Here is a 23,778-nt window from a genome sequence, read left to right as displayed (position 1 = left end):
AGAGAAGATCTTCCGTCTGCTGATTCACTCCTGATCCAAAGCCAGGAGCCAGGAGCCTCTTCCAGGTCTCCTATACAGGTGCAGGATCCCAAGACTTTGGACCGTCCTTGGCTGCTTTCCCAGGCCACAAGCAGGAAGCTGGATGGGAAGCAGGGTTGCTGGCGTTAGAACCGGTGCCCATATGGGATCCTGGCTCAAGTCCTTTGGACCCTGCACCTGTGTGGGAGACCTGGAAGAAGCTCCTGGCTCCTGGCTTCACATCAGCTCAGCTGTGGCCATTGCGACTATCTGGAGAATGGACGAGGGAATGGAAATTTTTTCTCTCTCTCTCCTCTCTGTGTAACTTTGCCTTTTGGATAAAAATAAGACAGATCTTTGATAAAAACTGAACTTGTCACAAACTAAAAGTAGAAAGAAATTAAGAAAATGATAGTGTTGTCTTTTTTAATCTTTTAAAATATATTTATTTACTTTGAAAGGCAGAGACGTAGAAGGAGACGGGCAGGGATTGATTCTCCATCTGTTAGTTCACTCCCTAAATGGCTGAGCAGCCAGGGCTGGGCCAGGTGGAAACCAGGAGCTGGGAATCTCATTCACACCTCCCACGTCGGTACCTAGGGTGTGATGCTTGAGCCATCTCCTACTGTCTCCACAGGTTCCGGTCACCAAGACGCTATACTCCCGGCAGGGCTGGGACTTGGGTTCACCCTGAAGTTCGCCCACTGAGAGACTATCTAATGGGGGTTGCTTGTTATCCTCTTCCCGTGAGGCTTGTCCTGTATTCTGCGAAAGTCCTCTGAGGTTTTGGCCAATGCAACAGGAAAGCAGAAAACTGTATTATTCACAGATGATAGGATGGGCACATAAAAATTCCTAGAAATTGGCTGATAAGTTATTAGAATTAATGAGACATTTTCACAGTGTGATACAAGCTTAAATAGGCGTAAGTCCACCTTTCAGAAATGCAGGAAGAACTATCTCATTCTCATTACCTGGACACAACAAATTTACAAAAATTGTGCAAATCTATGTGGAAATTTTTAAAAATTTTGTTGATACAAAAGCCCTAAATAGAAAGATATCTTGCGGAATAGGAAGCCTAGTGATTTTGAAACTTCAGAAAAGGAAGAAAATTTAAAAAAAAATTTTATGAGCAAATATATTATAAAACTATAGTAATTACAAGAGTGTTTATGACATGGAAATAAGTAAGTACTTAACAGAATGTTCAGAAATATGTATGACCATATGAGTATATGCATATATATGCAAATTTAAGCATATGATCCATGGTGGCACTCCAAGTAATGAGGAAAGAATCAATTATTCAACAAGCAATATTGGGGCCAACAGTCAATTGTTGGGCAACAAGTTCCGTTGCGATCTCATTGGGACAATTTCATGGCTAGGAATGATTTCCAAGAAGGTCACTGGGCAAATACGAAGCAACATCTGTGACCAAGAATGTTATTACAGGATGTTTTGGTATTGCAAAAAACAGAATCACCTGAAAGTCTACCAGGGGGAATAGTTCAAGTGTATTTGTGGGGGTGTACCGTACCTACACACTTTATTTTTTTTAAAAATAAAGGTTTATTTATTTTTATTGGAAAGACAGAGAGCAGGAGAGACATGCGGGTATGTAGAGCCCAAATTCAGCTCCAGCAAAAAAAGGGTCAATAGGATGCCTGCAGGCAGAAGACCTTGTGAGATAAGGAGCGGCAAAAGACCTTACAAGATAGAGAGCTAGGAGCCGTTAGGTGCTTTCCAAGAGCTAGGAACAGTAAGCTTCAGTTTCCCAAGTTTCTATTTTACAAAAAAAAATAAGTTTCCATTTCTCAGACATTGAGTCATTCTTAAAGACTGCTTTAAGCAAGGGCAGCTCCTAAACCAATCATAGCCTTGTGTGACTTAAAGATGCCAATGGGATCCCTGTAACTATGCATCTGCTTCTGTAACCCCGCTTCCTGCTTCCCATATCCTATAAAAAGACCCAGCTTGTGCGGCTCAGCGCGACTCCTTACTCGATCAAGCGGGAGCGCCCACGAGCCCGTGTGAAATAAACCTTGCCTCAGGCGTGATTACATCTCTTGGTCTCCTGTCTCGTGTCTGCCGGAGGACTCCATTTGTCGTGGGGCGAGGGGCCCCTGGCCATCGCCCCCTCGGGTTTAACAGGTACAGGATCCCAAGGCTTTGGGCCGTCCTCGACTGCTTTCCCAGGCCACAAGCAGGGAGCTGGATGGAAAGTGGAGCAGCTGGGATTAGAACCGGCGTCCATATGGAATCCCGGCATGCTCAAGGCGAGGACTTTAGCTGCTAGGCTACCGTGCGGGGCCCGGAAAGCCACTTTTTTTTTTTTTTTAAAGCTGAAACAGATTCACACATATTGGCCTGCAAGGATATTCCCGGAGCCGAGGAGTCGCCAGCCTCGTCCCCATGACAGACCCTCCCGCGCCGGCCCAGGGAGACCGAGTGACAGCCGAGGGGCGGGCTTCCGGGGGGCGGGGCCGGCGCCGATTGGCCGGCGGCGGGCGGAAGTCTGGCGGCGCGGGCGGGGGGGGCGAAGACGCTGGCTTGTGACAGGGACGGGGTGAGGGCAGGTCTCGGTAAGGGTCGCCTCCGTGTGCCTTGGCTCCCGGGACCCTTCGGCATAACCCCACAGCCCGACCCCGAGGCCAGCCCGTTCCTCCAGCCTCTCTCCGCTCGACTTCGCCACCGTTATGTGGGAAGCGTATCCGGTGAGTGGCCGGGCGGGACGGGGCGGGCCCGGTGGGCGGAGCTACTGGGAAGGGGGCTGGACTGGGGTGGGTGTTCCCCGGAACCATTTCCGCCCTCCGCACTCGCTGGAGGCTGGGAGTTGAGTTCCGGGCCCTGTTGGGAGGGTCGGCCGACGCTTTGCTGCGCTCCTCTTAGAGTAGTTTACTTCTGGAGCTTCCACCGTCCCCGGCTTTTGACATTTTTTTTTTAGAGGGGCAGGTGTTACCTTTGTGTCTTGCTGTCTTCACTGGCCCCGTCTAGAACGAGGCGGCGGCCCAGGAGGGTCCTCATTTCCCCCTGTTGGGGAAACAGCCCTTGAACACTCCGGTCCGGTTGTGTGGTGGGGTTCCCTGAGGCCTTCTTTCAGGGGCCGAGGTTCTAGAAGGTTTCTGGGTGTCCACTTTGGGGCGAGCGACAGCTCTGGCTCGCCGCGGGGCCGGCTGAAAGCCGCCTGCTCCCGCGGCAGAGGGGGACGCGGCAGGCCTCGCAGGTGTGAAGCGAGTCCGTCCCATGGACGCTGCGTTCCGCCCGCCCGTTTCTGGAATATGTTTCCGGATAGATGGTTAACGGAGCGTTTTCCCTTGGGGTGTGTGTGTGTGTTAAAATCTGGTAAGAAGTAGTCCCCCGGCCTGGATTTTTTTGATGGTCCCATGTTTGTAGTCCCACACGGACTCATCTTGTAACATGAATCATCCGGGCACATCAGAGCAAAATAGTTGCTCATCTCTGCCGGAAGATGCTTTACAGGAGGGAACTGCGCTCTCTGATGATACAGGCTGTGTTTTCAGTTGCGCTATCTGTAGTCTTCTTGTTATGTCTCTGTAAGTCCATGAATGTTCCTATGTGACTCTGTGTTGGATTTTATTGGCTGTCCTTTTCTTGATTTCTATGTTAATAAACGCTCCTATCTCCCAGTTGTGTGTCTCAAAGTTACATATGTTTTAAATCCTTCGTTGAATTGTTAGTTCGGAGTAAGCTTGGAATTTTGCCTGTTTTTACCCTTAGAACCTCAGCACAGCCTGGCACCTCGTAGACCCTCGGCAATTGCTTGTTGAATTCACCATGGTGATTGGGTCTAGAAAGTTCTGTTCTAGAAAGTTCTTTGCTCCCTCCTGTGTCACATACACATTTTGTTGTGTGATCATTTTTGAGTTTGTGAGAATTAAGCAGGCATTAGTCACTGCCTGATATATTGGTCTCTTTATGAAATCCCAGTTTGCCCTGAAGTCACTTACGAGTTGGTTTTTGTTAATAATGTGAACTGCCCACATGTATGGCCCACAGGGCCCTGCCACTGTGATGTCTGTGGCTTTTATTACCTATAGCTGCTGTGTCAGCTCAGTGCCAAGATGCTCCACAAACTCTGGGGTGGCTCGCCATAAAAAGGACCATTCATTATCATAAAATACATATTTATTTCTATTGGGAAGGCAGATTTGCAGAGAGAAGGAGAGATAGAAAGATCTTCCATCTGCTAGTTCACTCCCCAAGTGGTCTCTGCTGCCAGAGCTGAGCTGTTTCAAAGCCAGGAGCCAGGAGCTGCTTCTCGGTCTCCCATGCGGGTGCAGGGTCCCAAGGCAAGGATTTAGCCACTGAGCCATCGTGCCGGGCCCCCTAGTTAGCTTTTAACACGCATTTCACACATGTGTTTCTCTAGTAAATTGCCTGCTTGGTATTAGTAGAAGGATTGTCCAAATGTGTTTATGGGATAAAAATTAATTTGACTGTTTCCTTGGGTCAAACCACACTTACTACAAGTTTGAAAAATCCCCCCAAACCTAAGCTGTGGTGCAGCTTAAAGGTAAATGCAAGTAGTCCTGGCCTTCCTGATCAACTGAGTCACTACTACTCAAGACCTTCCATCGGACAAGAGGATGAATTCTATTTTGGCAGCAGCTTTGCTGGAGTTTCCCTGAGTGTCCTCTGTCTGTGCCTGGCCTCCACATGCACACACCGCATACTACTCCAGGTGCAGTGTTCTCCCAGGGGCTTTGGGAATTGTGAGATCCCCTTGGACCCTGGTGCTCCTCCCAGGCGGCCTCCTCTGTGGTGTTCAGGGACCTCAGCCATGGTTGACCTGTGGAAAGTCACCTCTGACCTTGCAACATTTCATTGGTGGTGGTGGTGGAGGGGGAAGCTAAGCAGGGGCCCATGCAGTGCTGGATGAACTTGACCCCAGTTCACAACTTTCTGTTTTTCAAGGCAGACCTGAGGCCTGCCGGGAGTGTTCCTGCCGGAGTGGGCTGGGTTGACCGCAGGAGCAGACAGCGTTCCCCTGTCCACCCACCTGCAGACAGGTGGTCCAAGTCTGGAGTCTCCCAGTGCAGTCTACTGGACAGAGTTGGGAGGCTGCCCGTCTCTGCCCTGACCCCGTGTGCCCCGACTCTCCGGCTTTCCTCTGTCCTGTTGTCATCTTCCCTTCCTTTGCTCAGAGGTTGGAAGAGTAAGAATCTGAAGAGGCAGCTAGGGGAGAGGAAGTGATTTCCTTGACGTCCCTGGTGTGTAGGCAGTTTAATAGGCAGTCCTGCTTCCGACCATGCTCTGGCCCTTGCTGGTGGAGTGAGCAGGTGTAAGTCACAGTGGAAGGTGCCCTGGGGGACCACCTTTTTCTCTGTTGTCTTGCATCCCTCGCTGCTTCCAGACCCCCTTAGTGCTATGAATCTCTCTCCTGCTGTCTCACACTTTTTGCCATTTTTGAGCATTCCCCCTTCAGCCCACTTCCACCTACTTCCACCACTTGCCACCGAGCACGGGGCATCCCCACATGCAGAGGGCACACACCTTCGTCCTCCTGGCTTTCCACAGCTTTAATGCGATGAAGTGTTTCCTCAAAACTTTTTCATGTTGGTTTGCAAGGAGTTTTGGGCTTTTTCTTTCTATGATTAAATCCCTAATTGTAATTTGATCTAATTGTACTTCACTTCCTTCTATCCCTTTGATGTATTTTTTTTTCCCTCTGAGCACATCCTATTTGGGGGATCTCCAAGCTTCGAATATGAATGTGCCTGCCCAGTGTCTTCAGTCCTGACCTCCCTCCACACTGGGTGCCAGGTAGCTCTGGCCGCTGGCCTTCTGAGAGTTCACTCACTCCAGGTCTTTACCCGGTTCACCCAGCAGAGCCTCTCTGATACTTGTCATGTACCATTCTATGCTAGGGGCCAGGGAATCGGGTCAGAATCTATTCCTTGCAGTTTAGTTGGGTAGGAGAGAGTAGTATCAGAGGGTGGGGAACCAGGATTTATGGAAGTTTTATTTGGACAAGATTGTTAAGTGATGGAAGTAGTGTTATTGGGGAAGATCAAAGGAAGCATAGTAACCAGAGCCCATGGAGGTGACAGAGTGGGGAATACAGGATAAAGCAGTCAGTGAAGAAAGTGCACATCTGATGATTAAAGTCTTGGTCGGGGCATCTTCAGAGGATGAGGGAGGGCAGAGGTAGCCAGCATTTATGGACATCTGCTCTCAGCCGGGAAATGTCTTGTACAGAAGTACCACAGGCTGATCATACTCTGCAAGTAAGCATGACTTTGATGTGGCACCTGCGACCACACTTGTAGAACTCCTTTTCTAGTGGAGTGACACATGAATGGTAGTAGAGGAATAGTATGTCCTTTCCCAGGATTAACAGGAGGGATATAGCTCAAGGGCAATTTTTTTTAAAAGTTTATTTATTTTTATCGGAAAGGCAGATTTACAAAGAGAAGGAGAGGCAGAGAGAAAGATCTTCCATCTGCTTGTTCACTGCTCAAGTGGCCGCAATGGTCGGAACTGAGCCAATCCAAAGCTAGGAGCCAGGAGCTTTTCCTGGGTCTCTCACATGGGTGCAGGTTCCCAAGACTTTGGGACGTTCTCGACTGCTTTCCCAGGCCACAAGTAAGAAGCTGGATGAGAAGCAGGGTGGCCAGGACACAAACCGGTGCCCATATGAGATCCCATTGCATGCAAAACAAGTATTTAGCTGTTAGGCTACTGTGTTTGGCCCCCAATTTGTGTTGTTTTAAGCCACTAAGTTTGTGGTGCCTAGAAGGGGCATAGAGTATGGGAGCACTGTCCAAGAAGCTGTCACGCAGGCCGACGTGGGGATGAAGGTAACTTGGATGACATGTGCAGTAGATGATAAGGAGGCGATGTGAGGGGACTCTGCTGCCTTGGGATGGTGGCTGGATGGTGGTTCTAATCCCAGTGGCCCCACTTCCCGTCCAGCTCCCTGCTTGTGGCCTGGGAAAGCAAGGAGGACGGCCCAAAACCTTGGGACCCTGTACCCATGTGGGAGACCTGGAAGAGGTCCTGGCTCCTGGCTTTGGATCGGTGCAACTCCGGCCATTGCGGCTCACTTGGGGAGTGAATCATCAGACGGAAAATCTTCCTCTCTGTCTCTCCGTTTTCCTATATATCTGACTTTGCAATAAAAATAAAATAAATCTTTTTAAAAATGCAGTCACCATGGGCAGAGCAGTGGCTCTGTCCTATGGCTTCCTTCTCCCCTTTGGTAGAATCCAAGTAGCAGGGGTTGGGATCCCTCCTTTTTCTAGAATGACATCCATACTCCTGAGTAGGAAATGAGGATGTTGATAGCAGCCCTTGGTCTTCCTGGCTTGCTCTTCCTACTCTAGGTTACAGACTGGGATAGTAGCCTCAGGCTGGGATGGTAGCCTCGGGCCCTGTATTCCTCCTACTCTAGGTTACAAACTGGGATGGTAGCCTCGGGCCCTGTATTCCTCCTACTCTAGGTTACAAACTGGGATGGTAGCCTCGGGCCCTGTATTCCTCCTACTCTAGGTTACAAACTGAGATGGTAGCCTCAGGGCCCTGCATTCTTACCTGCCCTAACTTAGAATAGCCTTGCTGTCATTTGAATAGGGACTGGGTTGGGGAAGGGAGACTGATGTGATGTGTCCTTGGGGCAAAATTAAGCCTCTACCGCTTTGGGGCAGAAGGAGGTAAGAAACACCAGTATCTGGCCTTGAACTATCAGCCCAGGCATCTGGGCCCTGGAGGACAGGCAGGCCCTGGCTTTAGGCTGCTTGTGTTGGAGGTGGAACTGAGAGTTAGTACAATTTCTTAAAGGAGTGTCTCTCCATTTGTCTTTGTTATAGTTTCTAGAGTCTTTAAGTGTTTGTTAAAAATTGTCTCATCAGTTAAAACTCAATTTTTGCTGAGATGATCCTTGTATAGATATCTACTATCAGGTTTTGGGTCATCTTTGTTTCCATCGAGAGAAAAATTTCCTCGTGGTATCATGTTTATTCTAACAGAACAAGTCATTCTTCACTGTAATAAATTTATGAGAGGATTTACAACCAGCATTGTTTTCCTCATCTAGGCCAAGAGTTTGACTTTCAGTTATTTTCCCTTGAATTGGATAATCTGGATGGACCATTCCCACGCTCCATCAATCAAGAGTCTACTTGGAATAGATATTATTGACAGTTTCTTCCTGTGCCCCCATTGTACTTAAAATTTTACAAAATACACTGCCTGTTACATAAGATAGAAAATAATCAGTGTTACCCAGATGAAATGAATCTTTTGAAAGCCAGAGCGTCTGTGAATTGAAGGAATGAAATTGAGTTTTGCCAGCAGGAGAGAAGGGATAGCTATTCATGCATGGAGGTGGGGCGGTAGAGCTTGGTAAATAGAAGAAGTGATTGGTAGGCGGCCCGGGGCGGTTTTTTTTTTTAATCTTCTCAGTATTGCTAACTCTGCTTTGGTTTTTTCTGACTTTAATTGGAAAATAATGATTTCTCTCCCCTGCCTGTGAGTTGTGGGGAAAGGATTGTGTAAACAAAAAGAATTTTAAAAAATGTGAAGTGCTTCAGGAATGTTCAGTGCCGTTCTCTCTGAAACAGGGTGTATAGGAGAGGGGGTCTGTGGGTCCAAACCCACAGCTGCTGTGACAGAAGTCTTCAGGGACTTGGTCCGAACGCTTGTACTTGTCACCTGGCCTGAAGTAAGATCTCCAGGACAGTGTCATGCAGTGTATGTTGCTTATATGCTGTATAGAGGATAGTTTTCTGTTTCCATCCTTTTTTTTTTTAAATGGAGAAAAGATGAAACTTACAAGCTAAATGTTTGTCTTAACTGTTAGCGTCAAACTCATCATTCCAGATTTTCCTGGTTATTTTTGGAGGAGAAAGCTAGATTCAGGTCATCCTTCCTTTTCTGTGTGTCTCTGTCTCTCTTAGTGAAATAAACAAAGGATGAGAACAGTGGTAGGAACCAGAAACAGAGCTCACTGGACACAGCACCTTCAATCTTAAATCTCTCTATCATCGAGTTAAGCATGCAAGCTACATGGCGACCCTAAACCTGAAGCTCTTGATCCTAGGGTGTTCTGTTTTTCGTTTCTTAGCAGCCAATCAACTTTAAAACATGAAGAAATAAAAACCAGAAAGCAATCATAACTATTCCTTGGAGAGAGTTTGCAAACATGAATAAAAATTAAGCAAGCCCCCTCCATTGAGCTCAGTCAGGTACTGTACTTGATACTTTCCTACATTATTTGATTGTTGTTCTAATAACATCCTAATGAGGAAAGGAATCTGTAATTTTCTGTCTTGTGAGGAGGGAACCGTGGCCTAGACAAGGTCTAGATGGTGATAAATTGATAGCAAGGGAGTGGGTGTCAGGGACGGGCGTGATACCGTGACTGTTTCGATTATTGGTTTGATCATGCAGATTTAAATCAGTAACTTTAAAACAAAGAATGGAGATAGGAAGAATTCCATGTAAAGCTTGACCTTCTTGGACTCGTCTCTTTGTTCACTCTCTGATGATTTCTTCACCAAAATACCCACCTAAGAGTGCTTAAAACCTTTCAGAAGATAATGTGTATGTGAGCTGATCGGCCAGGGTCAAACTGTAGGAATAATTACTAATGTAGTAGAAGGCAGTGATGACCAAGTGCCCGAATTCTGAAACCAGGTTGATTTAGACTTGTGGCTTCTCCGCTGTATGATCCCCGTGCCTCCAGTTTCCTCACCTATAAATTGGGAATAATAATAATGCCAACCTGATGAAGTGGTTGTGAGGCCTCGATAAGTTATCTGCTGCAGACTGTTAAGAACCACACTTGGCATGTAATGAGACCCATATAAAGGCTAGCTGGTATCATTATTATGACCCCTGAAAAACTCTGGCAAGTGATTGTATACAAGTCTAGACTTTTTTCTGTGTATGTGTGTGAATACACACATATACACATATGTTCATGTGGGTAAATATAGGTGATTTTCATCAAAATTGGTTCATACTATTTCTGTTTTTGTGACTTAGTTCTATATTCAACATCATATCTTGTAAATCTAGCGTCTTCCCATACAAGTAAATGAAATCATGACTTTCAGGGACAGAAATGAGGTACATTTGATCTTACCTGTTTGCATAGGAACCCCTTGGGGTATACAGAAAACCCGGAGCACATGTTGACATAGGAACCCCTTGGGGTATACAGAAAACCCGGAGCACATGTTGACATGGCTGTAGTTTACCTAAGTAGCTCAGTGACCTATGATATGTTTGCTCAACGTGATGGTCTGTTAAGCAGTGATCCTTAGCATTGTATGTTTTCCTTCAGAGCCAATAGACAAGTTATAACACTGTTTGTAACGTGTCACTGTGGGAAAGACAATTGGTATTTGGTTGTTTGTAAAGAAGTAAAATGATGTTCAAAAAATACATCGATTATTAATTAAATCATTTCTCCCACCACCTCTCTCTGACTTTTCAGGAGATGTTTCACAAAACGGAAGAATTCTTACCCAAAACAATGGACAGTGAAATGGATGACATGGACACGTCAGACACACAGTGGGGCTGGTTTTACTTGGCGGAATGTGGGAAATGGCACATGTTTCAGGTATCCTCCGCCCTCGCCCGCGCCCGCGGCTGCTGCCTACGAGAGAACTCCAGTTACTCAGTGCATAGATGTCTTGACAGCCACACGTGGTTGTTTTGCGAATTGCACGCTTTCCCATGAACTTTTTGAGTTCCCTTGCACAATGAGTATGAATGCAGAACTGAGAAAAACCTACCCCCAGCAAGTCAGATAGCTTAACTGAAAGAAAAAATGAGAAAATCTTCTAGTCCCCAGGTTTTCCCAAAGAGTTTATTTAGAAGAAACGTGGTCACTGTGATGGGCAAATGTGAGTGCAAGTTGCTTGGTGTCAGTTCATCCGAGCAGCTCCAAGTTTGCCTTGGTGAATAAAGAGAGAGGGAAGAGCGAGTTCACAGCCAGCACCTTCTGCACACGAGGTGTTACGTTAGGCGTCGTCCTTCGACGTCCCTCCTTCCTCTGCACAGCGGCTCTGCGGTAGGTGTGAGCAAAGAGGGAGACTTAGAGAAGTTAACATTGCTCACGGTCACCCAGCAGGTGAAACTCAGATTTGAACTCATACTCAAAATGCCTATATTCTTTTTTTTTTTTCAACCTTATCAAGCTATTTGATGTGAGCCACTCAGACAGCATCATGTGGAAAGCATAATAATCTGAACAAAAGGAGTATCACCGATCATTTTTTCACTGGCAACTCAAATGATTTTCGGTGTGCTGGCAGGATGTTAATGCTCCGTGTGTTGGGGACTAAAGCAGGTGGTTTAGGAAGCGTCCCCCAGCCCTCCGTCTCATGTTTCTATGACCACAGTAACCACTGCTGTGGCTAAATTGTTCAGGTGAGCGGCTGGTAAGTGAAACTTTCTGGTTTGTCTTAAAGCCGGATACCAACATTCAGTGTTCAGTTAGCAGTGAAGACATCGAAAAAAGCTTCAGAACAAATCCTTGTGGCTCCATTTGTTTTTCCACTTCCAAATTCAGCTACAAGATAGACTTTGCAGGTATGTTTCTTTTTTCTCTCCCCTAATAGTTATGTTTTTAGCATATTAATGCAATAAAATCTGTGGCTCTGAAGTTCAGGATTACTGGATGTATTTACAAAAAGTGAAGTAAATCTTTTTTTGTTCGCAAAAATACCTTTAGAGAAATCTAAGGCTTAAAACTTTTGGAGCAACCATTGCCTTTTGTTAAGGCAGATTTATCTTCTTCTGTGTGTGAATTTATGTGGAGCAGACTGTCCTGTTGTTTGAGTTCATGCTTGCCCTGCAGGAGCTGCAAACGCCCCTATTGTTTTATTCATTCTCACATTAGTCTTCTGAAATAGACAGGAACCTTTTAATTTTAAAGACCACTCTGAGATGTTAAATGAGAAACTCATGAATAGTTCAAGACCAAGTTTAGCAGAAATGAACCCTTCTGTTGCCATAAAAGCTATTTCTTTAACAGAGAAACCTGCCATTTTTTAATTCCGTTGGCGCTCTTCACAGTTTAGCCAGTTGGTCTGCTCATTGGCCCCACCTTAAATTTTTTCTGTGATATATGGGCACGGGTTTTGGTATTCCATGGGAAGAAAAACAAAAAACTATTGGATTCAGCCTCTTTATTTTCTAGCCACTAATGTCAGCTGTTCAGTGCTTTAGAGACAGACAAGACCTGGGTGGTGGAAGATTCCTGGTGAGACTGTATCTTGATCACTGCCCCCCAAGTCCTACTCAGTTCCCATGACCCTTGTCTTTATGACACAGTGTCTTATGTGTTTTATGGTTAGACAGGGCGGTAAAACCTTAAGACATTCCTGTGGCTGAGCCAAGGCCTAGAAATGGTAACGATTGAGTTGTGCTGTAGTCATCCCGCCAAAGTCGTTCTTCTTGCTGATCTTTACTTAGAATTAAACCCATTGCATTCTTAACTACTGAGTAATCCTAACTTTTTTTTTAATGACATTAGGCAAATAGACTGCCATTCCAGGACTCCTCATACTAGTGTTTCTGCTGTAGGTCGAAGGTATCAGGTAGATGTTTTAGTCTTCCAGGCAAATGCTGGTTTTGAAGCCATGCTGAAGCATGTTGGACATCAGGCCTACATAAATGGTAAAATCCACCAAGGCAGTAGGTAGATAATTTGGTAAACCATAAGCTTCCCATCAGAAAATACAGTTTATTAAAAAGAAGTCTTTATCAAAGAATCAAAGCCCATACATGTACTAGGGACTCAGGTTTTCTAACCTTCTATGTTTAAAAAGTTTAAATATTAGTATTTCACATATGCTGTTTGACAGTTTATTGGTCCCATTAGGCCTCTAGAGAACACCAAGTTTTCTCTGTAAAAATGGTTAGAAGGAAACTTAAAAAAAAAAACATGGTTGAAGAAAATTATGCTACAGGTCTTGGGTGTGACGGTGCCAGCGTGTGGAAGGTTGAGAAGAAGGGCAGAACACGGTTCACACCAGCGTTTGCCTGGCTGAGTGAAACCCATTATTCTAGAATGAAATGTTGTGAAATGAAGAAGATTAAACTGGTCAGAATCTTACATTAAGACTAAATACTTGATTTTGTGGGAATGAAGAAATGGAAAAGCCAGACCTAGTCAATACTGACATGGCTGAAGCATAAATGAAAGCGGAGGTGACCCTTGTGCCATCACGAGAACCTTGTATATAAACAGTGTTGGGTCTAGCCAGGTTCTCTGTCTGCTGGATTCTGGCATAAAGAGAAGGCAAGAACTCTGCCAAGTTTTGAAATTCTATGAATTGTGCTAGTTTTACAAGAGTAATGTGTCTCTTTTATCATTTCCAAAATTTTTAGAGAAATGAAAGTATGGGTGTTTTTTTTTCCTATGCAATTAATAACAGAAGACTTAGGACTGTCATTTCTCTGTTTCTAGTATTCTTAACTTTCCTAGGTTTAGAACACTTGTGTTTCGCTGTCTATTCTAACCTGAGTGTGATGCAGAAATGCCTAGACCCTCACCCAGAGTAGTGTGTGGAATTGGCATCTTTCCACGTGACCTTAGATGAAGCCATGAAGCTGTGCTCCCATGAGAAGCACCCCTGACGTGGTAACATGGATGGATAGCACAGAATCTTCCTTCTCAGCTCCTCCCAAACCCCATGCCTGCTGCGCCCGGCTCATAAGGAGGCTGCTAATCCTCCTGCCGCAGGGCGCGGTCCGTGCTGTGGCTCATCTGATGCCTGTGTCTTTGTGTGCAGAAATGAAGCAAATGAATCTGACCACTGGAAAGCAGCGCCTGATAAAACGAGCCCCCTTTTCTATCAGTGCTTTCAGGTATCGTAAGGAGCAAAGGGCGGGTTTTATTCCCTCTTCTCTTGCTTACTGTCTGACAGCGAAACACACTGAAAGCGTTTTGGTAGGCATTCAGTTACCTTAGCTTCGATCTTTCAAGTATCAGATCTCTTCATTTGCTGATTAAGTAACGGTGGTATTACTTCCAGTCAGTGTTTCCTTTCCTGATACTCTTTCTTTCTCCCTGTATGTTTGTATTTTTCAATTCTTCAGGACAGTTTGCATGGCTATGGCCTAATGGTCTCTGCTGTAGAACCTTATAATAACCCTCTGTGGTGAGTTTGAATTGTTCACTTGGAAAGACTCCCATAGACCCACCCGATGTTCTGGACCGTAAATGCTAGGTAATCCCTTGATCCTTGTAGGACAACCTTTATACGTGCTTTTTTTTTTTTTTTTTTTTTTAAAGATTTCTTTTTTGCTTGAAAACAGTTACAGAGAAAGGGAGCAAGGAACACACACACACACACACACACACACACACACACACACCCCTTCCATCCCCTGGTTCACTCCCCAGATGGTGCATGGCCAGAGCTAGGCCATTCTAAAGCTGGGAGCCAGGAGCTTCTTCTGGTCTCTCAGGTGGGTGCAGGGGCCCAAGACCTTGACCCTCCTCTGCTGCTTTTGAAGCCAGTAGTAGGGAGCTGGATCAGAAGTGGAGCACCTGGGATGTGAACTGGTGCCCATAACGGATGCCTGCACTGAAGCAGGAGGCTTAGCATACTGGGCCACCACATTGACCCCAAGTATTCTTGAAAATGTAGCAACAAAAGGAGACCCAAACAAGATGGTAGCACAATGGGACAAGAGTATAGAATTGTCTTCCTTGAATTTGGTTTACAGAATTTCCTGTTTTCTGTCTTTGGAAGTATGTTCTGAAAATAAGCAATATAAATGCCAGAAGAGAATGCATTCTGTTATTCATGTGGATGGAATTGAAAGGGACAATCTTAGCAATAACTCCTATATTCTGGAAAGAATCTTCAAGCAAATGTTGAAATTTCTTTTGTTCTAAAATTTTTAGAAGGAAGCTGAAAAAGTGTAACGGTACATGGGAAGTATAGGGAATAGCCATCTGTTCCTTCCAAGAAGATACTCTGAAAGAATTAAAGAAATATTTTAAATTTCTGTCATTTTGTTTCTTGGAGCTTTTGGTGTGTATTTTAGCATCATGATTTCCAAGTTCTCCAAGTACTTGCGTAATGATGTTCTAGAACTTGATTGGAATTCAGAGAATCTAACGTTCTCAGCAGCCACAGTGTGTCTGCATTCTTCAGTGCAAAGTATAGTACGAGAATTACCCTCAAAAGAATATGTAAGCTGGGAAGCATAGTAATGGAAAATGTTACAACTGCATGTTATTCCATCTGGCATGCCTGGGGCATGGGGAAGAGGCGCAGGATGGTTCTGTCACAGACTGAACAGTCATAGAAGAAAGGAGAGGGAAAAATTAATGAGTGAATGACAATAATAGGCAAGAAGGTAACAAAAGGAGCAGACAGGAAGCGTGGCGAAGGGTCGGTCGATGCTGACAGAAATTCTTTGTTGCTGAAACTTGGGTGTTTGTTACATGCAAGGCAAAAGTGCTTGCTTTTGGCAAGGTGTTAAATTAATCATACAGGCTACATTACAAGTGGTTTTTTGTATCTGGAAGATGTTTTATGCAAAGTGAGAAAAAGATTGTGACTACATACATTTTTTATTCATGATTGAATTGAAGTACTTGTAGAACTTTAAAAAATTCTATGTCTAATTGTCAAGTAAGATTGATTCCTGCATTCAGCCTTTATGTATTGGGTGTTTACCAGGTTTGGTTGTAGGCACTGGAAATGAAGAGTCTCTATGTAATTGTTATTGAGTTCCCCCAAACTGGTTGGAGGAATTACCTTATAGAATCCCCAAAACTGAGGCCCAGCACAATGGCTCATTGGCTAAATCCTCACCTTGCAAGTGCCAGCAAGCCATATGGACACCAGTTTGGTTCCTGGCTGCTCCACTTCCCATCCAGATCCCTGCTTAATGGCCTGGGAAAGCAGAAGAAGAAGACAGCTGAAACTTTGGGTCCCTGCACCTGCAAGGAACACCCAGAAAAAGCTCCTGGCTCATGACTTCAAATCAGGTCAGCTGCAGCCATGTGGCTATTTGGGGATGAAAAATCTTTCTATCTCTCCTTCTCTCTATAAATCTTATCTGCATTCCCAATAAAAATAAATGTTAAAAAAAAAAGAACCCCCTAACACTAGTCCACTTGACTGATGCTCAGTAAGTAAATTACACCAGGATGATGGAAGAAAGTAACAGATTTTTCCTTGCAGTTAATGGAATAAGGAACTGAACAACTATGACTAAATTCCATGGCTTCCTGGGAGGATAAAATTGGTGGACCTTACAGATGAAAGTGGGGATTGAGCAGCACATGAGCAGTTCAGCAGTGGGTTTCCTGTTGGTCCCCTCTTCCCGGAGCCTTATCTAGATTGGTCAGCAATAGAGGCCTGGTGTGTTCTTCTGGAAATGCTGTGATGCAGAGTGGGCTATGGCTTGTCTCAGGTCCATGGGTAGTTTGGTTATTGGTTTATTTGTTTAGGACTTAAAGTTCCTGTGAAACAACTCCACATAAGGCTTAGCAGTATTAGTTATTGAGGAGATAATTGAATTCTGAAAGGCTGGCCTGACTTCTGTACACTCCTTTAATTTAATGAACTAGTTTTTAGTAAGGAGTAGACTTAGAATCAGCATAGTGAAGACAACGGAACTGTGATCTAAAGGAGAGAGGATGGGACCTGATGAAGCTTATGTCAGAGACTTTGGGGAATGGAATTCGGTTTCATACTTGAGGAAAGTTCTCACAGAATACACTAGTAAAACCAGGTGTAAAATGTTTATGTTTGGTGATACTGTTTGTGTTGGGAGGGAAGATCGCTCAAGAGACTAAACACAGTGATTACTGAAGTTGAGGCAAAAAGTGAGAATCGGGCAGGCCGAACACTGGCATGGCAGGGAAGCTCCCTGGTGCACACCATGTCTTGAGTCCCATTCATTTTAGCCACGTGTTATGCCAAATGTAAGTTGCGTGTAGGTTTCAAATTTCTCACTTGTTCCAGTAAGACTCAGAGGACGTGGCGGAGGCCTGAGCAGGGGCAGCTTTCACTCTCCAGGCTCCCCATCTCCTGGGTCCACATCTGGTGGTTTGAAACTGCTGGATAGTTTTTCCAAGATTCTCCAGCTGCTTGATGTGGATTCATTGTGGGTGACACATGTAAAAGAATGGTAGACAGTCAACAGGAAAAGGTTTAAGTTTGAATCTAGATCTTGGAAGACAGCCAACAACGTATGGCTGAGGAGTCTTGATATGATTCAGTTGACAGTATAAACTAGTATAAAAATAAGTAAGCATAAGAATAAATAAGACTTTTGGCCTTTTTAATTGGAAGTTTGGCTTTGTTCTTAGACATTCCTTTCTTTATCACAATCTTTCTTACATTTTAAAGAAACTTGGAAATCTTAAAAAAATCAAACTAGGACTAAGCAAGTGTTTTTGAAAATTGAGTGGTATGTGGTATTGGCTATTTTCCATCAAACTATGCTGTTCCTTTCCTAAGAAGTAGTGCCCTATAGATATTCAATAAATATCTTAAATCAAGGGCTACACTTAATTACATTTTTTTAGTAATTATACATAAGAATCCAGCTTAGGAGAAAAGGCTAACTCAGTAATAATAATTACAGTCAGCTTCTAATGCTTGTTTTGTCTTTGCTGTTTGAAGTTACATATGTGAAAATGAAGCTATTCCTATGCCCACACACTGGGAGAACGTGAACACTGAACTCCCATATCAGGTGAGGACCACACAGCCTGGCTCTGCCCTGGAGGAAGCTGGGCGGGGCCCTAGTAAAACTGCACAAACTTCCTTTTCCAGCTAATTTCTCTGCACAATCAAACACACGAGTACAATGAAGTTGCTAACCTCTTTGGGAAAACAATGGATCGTAACCGAATTAAACGAATACAGAGGATTCAAAATCTAGACCTGTGGGAGTTCTTTTGCAGGTAAGGTGGTTTCTAATCTGAACCTTCTGCTTCCCTCTGAGGTGTTTGCGGTCTTAGGAATGGTGTTTAGAGGTGTTCATTTTCAGTGCTGTCGGCTGCTTGACTCTCTGTGGACCTGCCACATTTGCGGGGATGGAAAAGAGCTGCTGTGTAAGAAAGGAAGAGGCTTCGCTTGCGAAGTTGTGGGGGAAGAATCTCCTTCCAGCTAGTTTGAATCAGACATTTCTGGAAACACTGTGTTTTGTTCTGTGTCGTTTTTAACGATTGCACCATCTTATCTGTGGCTGTTTGCTTGTTGCGTTTAAAAGAACACTTTAAAACAGAACCTTCAGATTGGCTGCCTAGCCCAAAGGGTATGGTGTCGATGTAAAACTCAACCCATTATAAAGTTTAGGCCGGGAAGGACTCAGTGGATCCCTCTGCTGAACCTGAAAGTGCAGCTCGTCCCAGAGAGCCCAGGTCCTGGCCAAGGTAGCCTGCTGTGCTGTAGTATTGCAGCAAATATTGCTTACAGCAGATGGTTCTCCAACACATGTCAAGTGAATATTTGAGGGTGACGTTTGATTTCTAACATTTTTAACATAAACTGAATTTTGTTGTTTACATTTAAACGTATTTTATTTTGTTTTATGGTATAGTTCCATAGGCTCTGGGGTTGCCCATACCCTTCTCCAAGATCCCTCCCCCTCCCATTGAGTTCCCCTCTAGTTTTACAATGGATGTCCTTTTTTTTTTTTTTTTTTTTAAGTTTTCATTCAGAAAAATATCAATCAGACATGACAATGTAGAGTCCGACATGAGGAGTGTGTACCCGTCGTTCTGGTGTGTTGTTGAGATCTGCGTCGTGGTGGTGGTTGTTGGAGTGTTTTAAGGCACATCTGAACTATGGCTCCTTCCAGTGTTAGGACCTCGAGGGTTAGGCTGCCCTTGCTCTGCTAGGGATGCACGGAGTTCCTGACTAGTTTGTCTGGTCTGAGTACATTCTGTGTTTGATTCTCATGGGAGGTTTTGCTTTCAGTTTGTGCTCCTCTCCTTTGGATTAAACCACCTTTCATTTCTGACAATAACTCTTGAGTTCGACTGAATTAAGAAGATTTTAGTCTGCTCCTGTTTGAAAACAGTCCCTGATGGAGGAAGGTCGGTGTTTCTGCCTCCGTTGATCTTATTCTCAATGAATTTGAAAATGGTCTCACACACATGTAATTTATTTAAACTTATTTACACACACACACACACACATACACACACGGAGGGAGCTTTAATCTGCTGGTATTCTCTATAGCAACTAGAGCCAGGAACCCAGGAGCCTAAACTCTATCTAGTCTCCCATGTGGGTGGCAGGGGCCCAAGTCCTAGAGCTGTGGTCTGCTGTTTCCCAGGGTACGTAACAGCAGGATGCAGAATTGAAAGCAGGAGAACCAGGACTCGAACCAGGCACTCTGACATGGGATGTGTGTTTCTCAGGTGGCATCCTCGCCGCTGTACCAAACAGCTGCCCTAATTATTCTTGATCAGGGTTCTTCAGTGAAGCTTATACTGCCTCTTTTATCATTTGAGTTCCCACTCAATTCTAATTTGTACAGTGATTCGAAAAAGCTTTTTGTGCTAAAGATTACACTGGAAGTTTTACTGTTGTAATGCCCTTCATGATTTTATGAATACCAGCCTGTAGAAACCTAAATGATTACATTTCTCTGATTAAAGGCAGCTCTTCTCCAGCTGTTTGTTGCTTCTACAGTCTGTCCATCCGAGAGATGAGTATCTACTTTGCTGTTTAATTTTTACTCTTCAAATTACTGAAGTATAATTCAATGGAAGCAAACATGCACAGATTTATAAATCAGTTGTACAGTATAGTGTACAGGAAGCTCTGGGAGATCTGATTTTAAAAATTCCTGGGCATTTGACAGCACACCCATCTGCACAGTTTGATGCCGTTGCTACGAAACAAATAGTGGGTGGTGGTGGGGTTAGTGCTGTCTGATGGTGTTTAGATTCTTTTTTTCTATTTCTTACCAATATTGATAAACTAGAGAAATATCCAGCAGAGTCTTGTTAACTGAAGACTGTCCAGGAAGGCGAAAGGTCTGGCAGCTGTGCTGTGTAAGGGATAGCTGAGGGAAGGCTGTCCATTTAGCTTCCGGAACAAAGCCTAGGTGGGTGTCCGTAGTTATTTCTGGCTCTCAGTAGAGTTGTTTTATGTAAGAATGACTTGAATTGTTCTGTGTTCAGGAGAGAATGAGCAAGACCCAGCACTGGAAATAACGGGAGGGCGGAACGGACTCCGTGGGGACGAGTGTGCACTCTTAGGGTTGCCACTGATCAGGAATACGTTGTGTTGTCTTGCAGTGCCACAGGGAGTCTTTGACACTCCTGAAGCTGACATTGAATAGCTGTCAGGATGACAGGGAGCAGTGGATTTAATCAGAAATCATTTCTTTTTTTTTGAAATATCTAAAAAAATAAAAATGCAGTGAGCAGTTAATAGGTGCATACCTGTCAGATTTAACATCTTAACACTTGTCACAATCTCTTCTGTTTACACGTTGCTTTTTAGCAATGCCAGCATTGCAGGTTCAGGTGGAGTGTTTGCCCTCTCCTGCTTTCCTGTGAGACTGCTGGAGCCCCTCTGTTATGGAATTTTTTTTTTTTTTGGCCACCAAGGGTGTGTGTTCCTGTATAATGGTATTGCTCTTTTTGCAACATCCTTTTTTTCATCCAATATGATTTTTGAAGATTTACTGCATTTAATACAAATGTATTATTCATTACTTTTCTTTTTTTTTTAAAGATTTATTTTTATTACAAAGTCAGATATACAGAGAGGAGGAGAGACAGAGAGGAAGATCTTCCGTCCGATGATGCACTCCCCAAGTGAGCCGCAACGGGCCGGTGTGCGCCGATCTGAAGCCAGGAACCAGGAACCTCTTCCGGGTCTCCCACACGGGTGCAGGGTCCCAAAGCTTTGGGCCGTCCTCGACTGCTTTTCCAGGCCACAAGCAGGGAGCTGGATGGGAAGTGGAGCTGCTGGGATTAGAACCGGCGCCCATATGGGATCCCGGCGCGTTCAAGGCGAGGACTTGAGCCGCTAGGCCACGCTGCCAGGCCCTATTCATTACTTTTCATGTGTAAAACAATTATAGAGGAACTTTTAGATTGTTTTCAATTTTTTTTTTTCTGTTACAGTTAGTCCTGCATTGACTATAACCCTTTCAGGCCTTAGAAGAGATAGGGTTTAAGTGGCCGTATGGTTCAAAATAGTGTAACTAACATTTTCCATTCTCTGAGGATGAGCAGACTAAGCTGTAATCCTTGCCTGTCGAATGAACGATGTAAAGTAACATTTCACTCTTTGTGGTTTTGCTGGTAGGCCTGTGTAGAGCTTAGCTGGGTTAGTCCATCAATTACCATTGCTGTGATTGGCCAACTGTGATTTTGAGTGTAACTTCCAACCTTAAGTCTCTGTGTTAACTAGAATTTTTTTTATTAGATGACATGCACTCCTATGTCCAAGAGAATTTGAAATTATTTCTTCTCCAGAATTTTGTTGTCCACTTGTGATTAATATTAAAGAAATATTTTGTTTCACCAAAAATTGCATGCCATTATTGTATCTTTCCATGCTTTCTTGTGTTTTCGTATTGTGTTTTTAGGAAAAAAGCCCAACTCAAAAAAAGGAGAGGTGTGCCTCAGATCAACGAACAAATGCTGTTCCACGGGACCAGCAGTGAATTTGTGGAAGCGATATGCATCCATAACTTTGATTGGAGAATAAATGGTATACATGGTGCTCTCTTTGGGAAAGGTAATTATTGGAATTCTGGATCCAGTGTGAGCCCTAGGGATTTCTCCCTTTTGGAGATGGTTGTTTTGTGGTTTCAGAGACTTGCTAAGCATTAGGTTAGAAGTTGCTGTGCCAGTTTCTGAATTCTCCGAGTCCCTGAGTCCTTCACACATGTGGAAGCTGAAAGGAAGGCCGCGACATCTCTGCCGGCTGACAGAGCCCCCGGCCAAGCAGACGGGCCAGGGTGTTAGGGGAATTGCTGGATTATGTTTAATTTTTGCATCTAAGTCCTGTCACGTCTAAGCCTGTGCACTAAACTTCTTCATGGCAAATATGTTGGGAAAGACCGAACAAGCCAATTGTGTCGCACACTAATACTACTGTTTTGTTTTTAAAAAATGATAGGGAACAGCACTGACCGGCAATAAGAGGTAGTGAGGGACAGGTTCCCCTTATTTCCAAACTGGGAGTCCGGACTCCAGTGCCCACTGCCCCGGATGAGGAGAAAGGGCATGGCTCTTCCTTTTTGGTTTTCTTACCTCTCCTCCAGCAAGAGAAGGAAGTATCAATGAAAAGGCCATTGATTGATTTAAACAGTGACAAGACCAAAAGTGTGTTAGCCAAGACCCGTCTATACCATGTGAATATGAGACAGTTCACTTCCAGAACACTTGAGAGCAGTTGTCTCCTTAACGTCGTTGACTGCTCGGGTTCCCCTTGCACTAGAGTCTCCTGCCGCTTTGTTGAATATCCCTACGTCCATGTTCTTTGGGAATGCTCCAGTGTGAAGAGCACCACCTTGTCTTGGAGACCTGTTCCTGGGCCTGGGTTTCTGTGCCCCCAGTAATCCCAGCGAGTCACAGAGATGTGGTTTCGTGGGGTTGGAAGGCATCTCGGGTGACTCAGCACAGACCTTGTGCTCACGGTGCCCTGCTGAGCTCGCAGGGTGCCGCACAGGGCTAGCTGGTGACAGGAGCGGCAGGCCAAGCTAGACATAGGAGGGAGGCTCCAGGCAGCCACGCTGCATGCCCTGCCATGCTCTGCATCGCGGAAGAGTTCTTATCTGTTCTGTGTGCTTGGCTGCTTTCTAAGATCCCCTGTGAGAACAGACTGTGGTAGCTGCCACCCTCAGGCAAGGGGATGCTGGGTTCGCGGTGGTGGTGGTGAGGACTAGCCAGAGCAGCACTTCTGTCCTATGCAGTCTGCACCACAGCTATTCACAGAGGGACATGTGTTCTCCGGGCCACCTGCAATGAGGAGGTCCCACACCTGCTTCCGTGACCGGAATCCACGGGTTTGTTCTCTCCTGACCTTTACGATGTTTTTTTTGCTTGTGAGTTGTACTATTTTCTTAGGAATAATCTTGGTTTTTTTTGTTGTTGCTTTTGTTTTGGTCCTTTTGCTGAAGGAACCTATTTTGCTAGAGATGCCGCGTACTCCAGTCGCTTCTGCAAAGACGACCTAAAGCATGGCAATACCTTCCAGATTCATGGTGTCAGCTTGCAGCAGCGGCACCTCCTCAGAACCTCCAAGTCCATGTTTCTCGCGCGAGTTCTCATTGGAGATTACATAAACGGGGACTCCAAGTACATGCGGCCTCCTTCCAAAGACGGCAGCTATGTGAATTTATACGACAGCTGTGTGGATGACACCTGGAACCCCAGGATCTTTGTGGTTTTTGATGCCAACCAAATCTATCCTGAATACTTGATAGACTTTTACTGATTTCATTCCCAAATCTCAGTGGGCAAGGAAGTCTTTCTCTTTTTTTGCAGGAAGATTTGCTCTTCTGTCATCTAGCCACTAAATGTTAATTATCTAATACTTTTGAAACAGATATGAAAAAAAAAAGTGGCCTCTATATAAAAAGACTTACTGAAGGCTGGTTTTCTGCTGTTGCTTTGTTTTTATCCATTATTCATTGTCTTATCTGTTACAAATGGAGATCACTGCCGTTTTAACACACGGGGAGTCCAGGAGCCCATTTACAGTGAAGTCAGCTGTCTCAAGTAACGTGGTCATTTAGAGCCTTTAAAGTTTACATGAGCGGTGG

The 23,778-nt window shown here is 44.7% G+C and overlaps 1 protein-coding gene across 3 annotated transcripts; it reads left to right on the top strand.

Moving 5' to 3' along the window:
- Positions 1-2,535: 2,535 nt before the first annotated feature.
- PARP11 (poly(ADP-ribose) polymerase family member 11) lies at positions 2,536-23,605 on the top strand. 3 transcript variants are annotated; one of them, XM_058655875.1, is made up of 9 exons: positions 2,536-2,738; positions 9,113-9,230; positions 10,487-10,615; positions 11,469-11,589; positions 13,797-13,872; positions 17,658-17,730; positions 17,811-17,941; positions 21,595-21,746; positions 23,134-23,605. In XM_058655875.1, exons 3-9 carry the CDS (start codon positions 10,490-10,492, stop codon positions 23,448-23,450), a joined length of 996 nt encoding a protein of 331 aa, XP_058511858.1. In that variant the 5' UTR covers positions 2,536-2,738; positions 9,113-9,230; positions 10,487-10,489; the 3' UTR covers positions 23,451-23,605. The 3 variants fall into 3 exon arrangements, with proteins under 3 accessions (XP_058511858.1, XP_012785601.2, XP_004596405.2); XM_012930147.2 differs by having other exon boundaries at positions 9,110-9,230; XM_004596348.3 differs by lacking the exon at positions 9,113-9,230 and having other exon boundaries at positions 2,537-2,738.
- Positions 23,606-23,778: the final 173 nt, after the last annotated feature.

This window comes from Ochotona princeps, chromosome 27 (assembly GCF_030435755.1).
Source record: "Ochotona princeps isolate mOchPri1 chromosome 27, mOchPri1.hap1, whole genome shotgun sequence".
NCBI lineage: Eukaryota > Metazoa > Chordata > Mammalia > Lagomorpha > Ochotonidae > Ochotona > Ochotona princeps.
This window is presented reverse-complemented; position numbering and strand designations above follow the sequence as displayed.

What these genes read in the sequence shown, in the direction of transcription:
- PARP11 (XM_004596348.3), top strand. An exon ending in GGAAATGGCACATGTTTCAG is followed by an intron (nt 10,616 to 11,468) that starts GTATCCTCCGCC and finishes TTTGTCTTAAAG; the next exon opens with CCGGATACCAACATTCAGTG. An exon ending in CTGTGGGAGTTCTTTTGCAG is followed by an intron (nt 17,942 to 21,594) that starts GTAAGGTGGTTT and finishes TTGTGTTTTTAG; the next exon opens with GAAAAAAGCCCAACTCAAAA.